At 51.5% G+C, this 9,499-nt stretch overlaps 2 protein-coding genes across 4 annotated transcripts; one reads left to right on the forward strand and one right to left on the reverse strand.

Annotated features, from left to right (window-relative positions):
* The first annotated feature begins 366 nt into the window (after positions 1–366).
* On the forward strand, positions 367–4,806 carry SQSTM1 (sequestosome 1). Of its 2 annotated transcripts, XM_075441534.1 has the most exons (8): positions 367–599; positions 693–788; positions 1,529–1,758; positions 1,873–2,029; positions 2,498–2,587; positions 3,122–3,375; positions 3,627–3,834; positions 4,495–4,806. In XM_075441534.1, exons 1-8 carry the CDS (start codon positions 422–424, stop codon positions 4,650–4,652), a joined length of 1,371 nt encoding a protein of 456 aa, XP_075297649.1. In that variant the 5' UTR covers positions 367–421; the 3' UTR covers positions 4,653–4,806. The 2 variants fall into 2 exon arrangements, with proteins under 2 accessions (XP_075297649.1, XP_075297651.1); XM_075441536.1 differs by lacking the exon at positions 2,498–2,587.
* A 6-nt stretch (positions 4,807–4,812) lies between these two features.
* Positions 4,813–9,490, reverse strand: MRNIP (MRN complex interacting protein). Of its 2 annotated transcripts, none has more exons than XM_075441538.1 (7): positions 9,415–9,490; positions 9,286–9,345; positions 8,614–8,711; positions 7,301–7,370; positions 6,854–6,993; positions 6,510–6,597; positions 4,813–5,991 (listed from the first exon to the last, which is right to left on the reverse strand). In XM_075441538.1, the coding sequence occupies exons 1-7, from the start codon at positions 9,472–9,474 to the stop codon at positions 5,401–5,403; spliced, it is 1,107 nt and encodes a 368-aa protein (XP_075297653.1). In that variant the 5' UTR covers positions 9,475–9,490; the 3' UTR covers positions 4,813–5,400. The 2 variants fall into 2 exon arrangements, with proteins under 2 accessions (XP_075297653.1, XP_075297652.1); XM_075441537.1 differs by having other exon boundaries at positions 6,495–6,597.
* Between the last annotated feature and the right edge of the window lie 9 nt (positions 9,491–9,499).

The following is a 9,499-nucleotide window of genomic DNA, read 5'->3' on the forward strand; positions in this document are numbered from 1 at the left end:
GCAGCCATGGGGACCAGTTCGGTGGGGGGTGGCTGTGGGGCACAGCGTGCCCATGGTCGTGCTTCCCACCCGACGGGACCCGGTGGCCACCCCGCTGCCCGGGCACCGCTATGACCACCCCGGCCCCGCGCCCCCAAACCGCCGTGCCCCCCACCGCAGCCCCGGGGGTGCCAACCCGGGCACGGGCACTGCAGGGAAGCCACAGTCACCAAAGCCCCCGGCGCTGGGGGGCGACGGGATCCGGGGGGGCAGCCCGAGCGCGGGGCGGAGCTCGGCCGGCAGGGGGCGGAGCTCGGCCGACAGGAGGCGTGGCCTAGGCGCGGGGGGCGGGGCCCTCCGGGAGGGGCGGGGTTATAGCTATAAGGCGGCGGCGCGGAGGCGGCGGCCCGTCCCCCTGGGCAATTCGGGCTGCGCCACAGGCATGGCGGCGCTGACGGTGAAGGCCTACCTGCTGGGCAAGGAGGAGGCGGCCCGCGAGATCCGCCGCTTCTCCCTGCCGCCGCCCGCCCGCTACCAGGCCATGCACGACCGCGTCGCCGAGCTCTTCCAGGGGCTGCTGCGGGCCGGGACGCCGCCCGCCTTCCGCATGCACTACAAGGGTGAGCTGGGGGGGGGGTGAGGGCTCGGGGCGCGGCTCTGTCCCCCGTGACGCCCGGCCGCGCACCCGAGCCCCGCGCTTTCCCCCTCTCCAGATGAAGACGGGGACCTGATCGCGTTTTCCACCGACGCGGAGCTGGAGATGGCGATGCCTTACGTGCGGGACGGCATCTTCCGCGTCTACATCAAAGGTGCGGCGGGGGGGGGCTCCGGGAGCGGGGAAGCGAACCCCGGCCCGGCCCGGTGTCACCCGCAGCCTTGAGGGGTGGGGGGGGTGGGGGAGGTTAAATAAAGGGCAGGGTGCTGGGCCAGAAGATGGATGCTCCCTGCTGAGGCGGGCTGGGCGAGCAGCAGGCTTGCTCTCAGCCCCGTCATCTCAGCTGGCCGCGCTGGACTGGCAATGGTGGCTTTAATGCTCACGACAGTGTACTCGGAAGCCTTAATTCCGGCTTATTCTTCAGTGCTTAGTTGCTCCCGAGACCCTTCTGTTGGTGCAGCCACCTGCAGAGCTTTATTTGCCGTCCCTCTAATGAGTCACGCCAGCCTGCACTCATCAGAAGGCTGCTCTCAGCTGTTAGGCCTCCTGGCATTGCTTCCCCACTCCCTCTCCAGAAACACTGTGTTCCTGTGGTGCTTGGGAAGGCAGGAGGAAGCCAGGTGGGGTGGTGCGGTGCTAATCTAAAATAGACAACTGCTGAGGATGAGGTGTGCTCGGCTTGAGGAGCAGGTATCTCTGCGAAACCCCTTTGTGCTTCATCAAAGTTCTGTTCCGTGCCCCCAGCTTGTCTTTGGCAGCCGGTGTAAAAATAAACTGACCCAGTAAGTCAATACTGCTGTGACAAGGGCTGTTTGCGTTTCCTTCTCCTCTGCCTGATTTCCAGCCTTTAAATAGCAACCTTGCTCTTGATGCAAAGTTTCCTTTCCTTAATAGAGAAAAAGGAGTGCAGGCGGGAGCACCGCTCGCAGTGCGGCCAGGAGCCTCCCCGTGACATGGTGCACCCCAACGTCATCTGCGACGGCTGCGAAGGGCCGGTGGTGGGTGCCAGGTTCAAGTGCACCGTCTGTCCAGACTATGACCTGTGCAGCACCTGTGAGGGGAAAGGCATCCACAAGGAGCACAACATGGTGATGTTTCAAAGTCCGCTGCTAAATCCGTTTGAGGTGAGCAAAATCCATAGAGGGGAACCAGTGAACGGGATATTCCTCAAATTTTAAGTTTCAGTTACTCAGAATCTGGCTGTGCAAACAGAGTCACGTGAACATTACCCTTTACAGTGGCTTCCCCGAGGACGCTGGCTCCGTAAGATGCGGCATGGTGTGCCGCCCTTCCCCTGGATGCACTGCTGGGGGTATCCTGGCCCTGCAGCTCCGTGCCAGAACTCCGAACAAGCCCAAGCCAGTGCTGCAGCCTCCAGTCCACCTGCTGCAGAAGGTGAGAGGAGGTGTTCTGGTAGACAGGGAGGTGGTGGAGCCAGAGAAGCTGAGGTTTTGCAGCACAGGGTGGAATCTGGGTGGAAAAACAGACATAGGAACTACTATGATTTGCCTGAAATAACGAGCGCCTTTCAGTACAGAGTGGGGTTATTTTAAGGCATGCTTGGGCCCATGCAGTAGATGAGGATGCAGAGAAAGTATCTGGAACCAAAGCCGAGCTGTTGGGTCAAGCATGTCATGACTCCAGATCTGCCTTTCAGCATGGCTAATGAGCCTTAACAATGCTAATGCCACTGGTTTTCAGTTCCAGCAGTAGCTCAGAGTTAGTTTTTTGCCTCTGTGCTGCCTTTGTTGTGCAGCGTATGAGAGTGACAGGAAATAAGCCCCAAGATCTCACAGGGTTACACTCTGTAGGTGCTCTTTCCCTCTGAGCTCCTATGTGTGCTAACAGAAATTGTTTTTCTAGAAGCTTCTACTAACAGTCAGCCTCAGGACCCCAATGTCACCTTCTTAAAGAATGTTGGGGAGAGTGTTGCAGCTTTTCTGAGCCCCCTGGGTAAGTGACTTGCAGTTTGTTATCCCAATCCCTGAGACTGGCCTAAAGGTCCCTTTAACAGGAGCAGCAGTCAGCTGTTGTGACTGATACCAGAACTACCTCATGCTACTAAGCCTTGAAGGCTTAATTTATTCCTGGTACTAATAGTGCCTAGGCTTAGGACAGCCACTCAGTACCTTTTCAGAGCCCTCCTTTGGGAGGAAATGAGGAAAGATTTCATTAACGTGTCACCACTGTAACACTAACTTTAAGTCAGTGGTGACTGAGGATTTTTGCCTGGCTTATGTGGACGTAGGCAACGTCTGCCCTGACCCTCTAAATGTACGGCTTGTCTGCCTAGAGGAAGATGGCACTTTGGTGCTTAACTATTCTTTGTTTAAAGAATACTTTGCATTTTAATTCCTACATGTTATGCAGCGAACTATAGGATTACAGATACCTTGCAGCATTTAGACCAGGATTGATCCAAAGCACAGCCCTAAGTGAGCATGGAAAAATCTGTTAAGACCCTCTCCATCTCAAATGCATTTCTAGGTATTGAAGTTGATATCGATGTGGAACACGGAGGGCAGAGAAGCAAAGTGACCCCTGCTTCTCCCAATCAAGAGCAGAACAGTGCCGAGTCAAGCAGCAGTACTGTTAACCAGAATGTTCCGACCAAACCAGACTGGAATAACACCGATTCCACTACTTCCACTACAGAAGTAAATGCCGTTGCAGAGCAGATACAAGACATGGTGATAGATCCTGTGCCCACACAAATGGAAGATGGCAGCTTCCAGTCACAGGTACAAGAACTATGACACTAACATGTTTTCTGGGGCTGTACTAAAAAGAAATATAATCATTCAGCATGCATTGTGAGATTGAATATTAACATGCTGGCGGATTAAGTGATAGCACCTTTGCTTGACAGGTTTACAGCAAAGGTGGTGGGACTTGTGTGGATGTAACTCTTCGTATTAAAGGCAGATAGTAGGAGCATGCATCCTACCTGGAAAGCACTGCAGCACCTGGGCCTCTTCTCTTTCCATTTCAGGAACACAGTGAGTCGAGCAGTTCATCAGGGGGTGATGAGGACTGGACCCACTTATCTTCCAAAGAAGTGGATCCTTCCACAGGTGAACTGCAGTCTCTGCAAATGCCAGAGACAGATGGTCCCAGCTCCCTGGATGTATCTCAGGATCCTCCCCAACCAGGGCCTACAGGACTGCGAGAAGCTGCACTCTACCCACATCTCCCACCAGGTATGAGAATGTGTGCAGGTTCCATAGCCGAGAGTAGTTGTCACTCGGGAACTGCCAACTTGCCTGACATAGCAGAGCTGCGTTTAGAGATGGTAGAACCCAAGGTCATATAAGTTGTAGCTAAACTTGTCCATAACTTTGTTAGCAGGTGTGGCAGCTCTTGCACCCTGTTACAGACAGTTGTGTGGTTCTCCTCTTGAATGTGGGCAGCTAAGTGTTAACAAGACTTCTGACCTTAGCCTAATATGCCATTCAAACAATATGAAAAAAGGGGGTATCCTAAATTGTGTCCTTGCTATTTACTCTTCAAGAGAGCCCTTCAGTGCAGGTGCAGACTAGTACATCCTGGGACTTTAAGACAGCATTTTTCTGGTGGGAGCCAGTAACAGTAGGCCAGGCCACTTAACTGAGATGAACAGCACAGAGTCCTACAGCAAGGCCAGCTTGAGTCTGACTCAGCAGTTTTCTTAGCTGGTTATGTATCTCTTACCTCAAACATCTGCCCTCCTGGGAGACAAAGGAGAGCATGTCTTCTAGCATTTCACTAGCTATGCTAGCTTTACTAGGATTAGTGCCAACCTGCCTATGGTGTGGTATTAAACCCTTGGCTGGTTTGCCAATTACATGAAATATTTCAACTTTCAACTATTCTCTTAACAGAAGCAGACCCTCGCCTTATTGAATCTCTGTCCCAGATGCTCTCTATGGGCTTCTCTGATGAGGGTGGATGGCTCACTCGACTCCTGCAGACAAAGAACTGCGACATTGGGGCAGCACTAGATGCCATCCAGTACTCCAAGCAGCCACCTCACTTGTAGTAGTCTGTGTAATAAGAAGCACTTTCCTTCTAACTGAAAGCAGACAATGCAGTATAACTCACTTAACAGTTAATCTTTCTTCCTGCTAAGGGTTTCTGTCTCATGTTCCTAAGTGCTTGTAGAATGGAGGAAAAATAAATACTTCCTGTGATGAGTCTGTGTGAGTGTTTAAGTATCACAGCTGTGCTACTGTGTTTATTGAAACTGAGTTAAAAGAGCAGAGCATGTGAGTTCATGAAGTAGCTCCTTGTGCAAGGGAGGCAGTGCAGGACTGCAGGCCTGCCTTTTTGCACCTACCTTGGTGTACCCTCTCAGGGCTACACTTCTGAAGAGAAATCAAATGCTTTCCTGGCTCTGACACCTGCTCTGCAGCTCTGTAAGAAAGGGTTGCTATGGAGGATCTAAACAAAGAAGTAGCACAGGGTAAAAGAGCTGTAGCTTGTAATAGGGAATTAATCACAAAATTTAATTGTGCTGGCCAGGAATCCTTAAAGCCTTGGAGCTTTCTCACCCCCAAGCTGACCTACTTCCATTCTTATTTCTAGCTGATGAGGTTGCTAGACAACGCTAATCCTGCAACAGTCTCTTCCACCCTCGTATCCTTCCCCTAAACACAGCCACAGAGCAAGTAAACAACTTTAATAGTGCAGTTCTGCAAGGCCATATTCAGGTCAAAATCTTGGCACTCAACATACCAAATACATTGTAGAGACAAACAAGAAAGCAATGGCAAAGATGCCTGAACTTGTCAGAGATCATCATCAAACTCCTCACCTGTGCAGAAGAGGTGTTCATAGGAAACACTGCTAGGCTTTGGCCCGGTGTTCCAGTTAACAAGGGTGTTTGCCCTCCTGGTGATATCCAAACAGCACCTTCCTGCACTCGTCTCCAAGACACCAGATCCTGCCCTTATCAATGGGCTTTGAGGTTCTCTGAATAACACCACCTCCTCCTCTGAGCAACTGGTGCTGGGCAGTTTTGAGGCAAGCCACTCGGTGCTAGAAACATGCTTTTTAAATTGAAAACCTGTACCTGGAGGTGGAGTTCTTCCGGCCTGTTCTGTGCATCCACTAGCCCCCCCAGTGCCTGCTGCAGTGGTGCTGTGCAGCCCCAACCTTCCACTGCCCTCCCGTGGTGACAGGGTGACCCTGGCAGCATTTTCACTATGGCTGTCGGAAGATGAGAGAAATTTTTCCCACTTCGAGGGTTTGGTACGAGCAGTTGGGGTTTGTGTATTCTCCTCAGGCACTATGGTCTCACAGGCAGCAGGAACCATACTGCCTCCAGAAACAGCATCTCCCTCATCGCGATCAGGCACTGCTACAAAACATTCCTTGCGCTGTAAGAAAAAAAAAAAAGAGAGAGCTTGGTTATAAATCCCAGCTGCACAGAAGCAGGCAAAGAAAGAGCACTCAGGTCCTTCCAACGCACCCAAGTCCACAGCAGCCCTCCGCGGCAGAGCTGAGGCTGGTGTGCTGGGGGGAGCTGGGGGCTCGGGGCTGTGCAGGCTCAGGCCTGCCTCACTGGCACTGCAGGTAACCGCAGTCGCCTCGGTGATCCCATGCTGGACAGGTGCTGCTGCACAGTAAGGCAAAGCTGCAGTCTGCAGCTGTGCTGATGGAGGAATCAGGCTCAACCACTCAGCTTACACAAGGTGGCATTGTTTTTGCCTGATTAAAACCTTTCAGAGAGAAACTCCTGACCCAATTTTCTTCCTCTCCCCAGTCACTCAAATAGAAGAGCAAAGGAAGACTCATAAAACTTCAAAATTATGACACAAAAGAGGTCAGGAGAACACTGTTTTGTTTTACTGGTACGAAGCACCTTCTACAACTGAAATACCTCAGAGATTTTAACCTTTTTGGCTTGGTAGGCAAGCTGGAAAACTCCATTTTCCTCTGCGTACTCCTGCACATCATGGGAGAGGAAGTTCTGCTGCTGTTTCCTGGCCAAGAGAACCATTCACAAAGAGGACAGATTAGCTCTACTACATTTTTTCATGAATCCCCACAAGTGTTCATAAAGTTAATGGCTCTAGCAGTAAAGGAAGTTTTACCCCCAAATATCAAAACCCTGCTCAGGTCAGGTCATACACTGCAACTGTACTTTGTTCAGCTATCAGAGATGAGCTACCTCCCACACCTCCAAACCAAACGTCACCACTCAGGGGCAGCAATTACAAAAAAAAGTTCTTTCTCTACCTTCGTTCTTCCATGGTGTTCCTTCTCTGGGAACAGAACTGTTGCCTTTCTGTACCTGCCGCCACCTCCTCTCCATCTTTCTGATCGTCACTGTCCTGGTCCAGATATTTACTCCAGCGACTGACTTCTGGCCGTCCCTCCTACAACATCAGAGAATTACTGAAAACAGCAAAATACAGGGTTCTCATTTCTGGCATTGTTACGGATGTGCTAAGTGCCTCAAACCACAAGTCAGTTTAGGACGCTTTTTCCTGTATCGTGTTCCCAGGTTCAGTATCCCGGTGGAGCAGAAATCTTCTGTCTACATTTCATTCTCTTTGCTGGAGCCTCTCTGGTTGCACACGCTATTTCAGCTGTCTGAACCCAGATAAAGGGATGGCGGATTTCACTTTGATTCACCCAGGCCAGTGTGGGGTGGTATTTACCTCAGCTTTGTAGGTATCTTACCTGCTGGACTGAACTGTCTTCACGTGGGGCTGCTCTATTTTTGCTCTCATTTACAGAGTCTTCTACGCACCTAAAACAGAAGTTTAAACTAGAGTTTCTAGAACATGCTTCTGTCTGTTGGTTTATAATTTTCAAATCGCTTAGTCCTAGCACAAGGGATTGGATAGAAAGCATGGACAGGAACACCGGACAGGCAGCGTGTCAGAAAAAAACGATCTACAGAAAAGCAGCGTGTCAGAAAAAAAAGGATCTATAGAAAAGCAGATGTCAAATGAAGGATTTGCAAGATATATTGCCCAAATACTTGGAAAAAATCTAGTTAGAGGGTAGCCCTCCTTCTTTCTATACAAATAGAGTGGCAAGTTCGATCTAAAGCCACTAATCATGAAATGATAAATTCCAGTTGATCACAATTAGGGATATAACAGCCTGTCTTTTGGGACAGCAGCTTAAGCCCACTAATTATATCCCAAGCAACCAAGGAAAAAGGGAAGTTATTTCACAATGTTTTGAATTTCACAATGTTTTGAGAATAGAAATAGCAACCCTTTTTGATAAAGTGAACAAACAATGAGTTTTTCTCCCAAAGCTTAACCCTGAAGAACTGTGTATACACAACTAAGTTATCTAACTAGCTTTAACTGATTTCTGAAAATAACCTTGAGTAGAAAGGAAGCTGGACCAGTTCAAGACCAGTTCAAGATTAAGTAACTTGTAAACAGATTCAGGAATGAAATAAACAGGAAAGTGCTACTCAGATTTTCCAGCCCAGCAGGAATTACACCCAAACTCTTGCACTACACAAGTCTTTTTGTCAGTAGCAGCAGCAATTACTCAACAGATTCGCAGTGTGAAACCCCTGAATGCCAGCAGTTCTGCAGCAACGGCTTAGAGTGGAGGATGTTTTCTCTCTGAGGGTGCACCTCTGCACAGCTTGTCAGTCTGTAAGATGGACACCTCCACTGTCAGCTCATTAAACAGTAAATAAGAAAGACTGATTAAAAAAAACCAACAAACCCCAAACCAAGTCCTACTGTGTGTATTTTAATGAGTAAAGGCCTAACCAACACACACTATGGATCAACCAAACTTATCTGAAAACATTCCTTGTCAAAAGAAACACCCCAGGACACTAAACCCAACAAACAGCTTGTTCCTACGAAGTGATGACAAAACTGGCATGTGTCACGGCTTTGCAACAGGACAGAAAACCCTCCCGGGAGCTCAGTTTAGGGAAGAGGCACCCAATGTGTGAAGACGTGCATCAACTGTAGCGCATCAAAAGAAACAGGCAGATAAAGATTAAACACTACCGAGACGTCCAGCCAATGGCTTCCTCTGCCTGACCCTGCAGCAAGTTTAATTTCTGGACATGGCGCCTACAGTCCAGGCCAGACCCCTGGCCGTAAACCTGAGGGAAAAATAAAAGAATAAAAACCAGGCTTAGGGAGCGGCCAGAAGGAAACAGCACGAAGTGAGGCCCCACCACAGGTAATGTGATAGGACAAGGGGGAAGGGTTGTAAACTGAAAGAGGGCAGATTGAGATTGGATATTAGGAAGAAATTCTCCACCATGAGGGTGGTGAGGCCCTGGCCCAGGTTGCCCAGAGAAGCTGTGGCTGCCCCCTCCCTGGCACTGTTCAAGGCCAGGTTGGATGGAGCTCTGAGCAGCCTGGGCTGGTGGAAGATGTCCCTGCTCATGGCAGAGGGGCTGGAACCAGATGACCTTTAAGGTCCCTTCCAACCCAAACCATTCTATGATTCTAATGCTGAAGCACGAACTAACACCAGCACACACGGCTGGGCGTGTGGTCCCCGGCTAGGGCCGGCTGCCACCCTGCCGGGCTCTCCGCCACCGCACAGGCCTCCCCCGGCCCGGCCTCCCCCGGCCCGGCCTCCCCCGGCCCGGCCCGGCCCGGCCCGGCCCAGCCCGGGGCCCCGCTGCTGGCCCCGTCCCGCCGCACAGGCCTGCCCCGGGCCCTCACCTTCTGCACCGCCTGCCGCTGGCCGCACACGCTGCAGCTCCACTTGCCGCTCCGCTTGGCCTAGGAGGGCGCATAGGGGGTCAGCGGCGGCCCGCGGGCCCTCCCCGGCCCGGCGCGGTCCGCACCCACCTGCTGCGCCTGGAAGCGGCGGCAGGAGCAGCACCGCAGCACCCAGCACCGCGGCGCCATCCCGCCGCGCGCCCTCGCCATGGCA

This window comes from Opisthocomus hoazin, chromosome 22 (assembly GCF_030867145.1).
Source record: "Opisthocomus hoazin isolate bOpiHoa1 chromosome 22, bOpiHoa1.hap1, whole genome shotgun sequence".
Taxonomy (NCBI): domain Eukaryota; kingdom Metazoa; phylum Chordata; class Aves; order Opisthocomiformes; family Opisthocomidae; genus Opisthocomus; species Opisthocomus hoazin.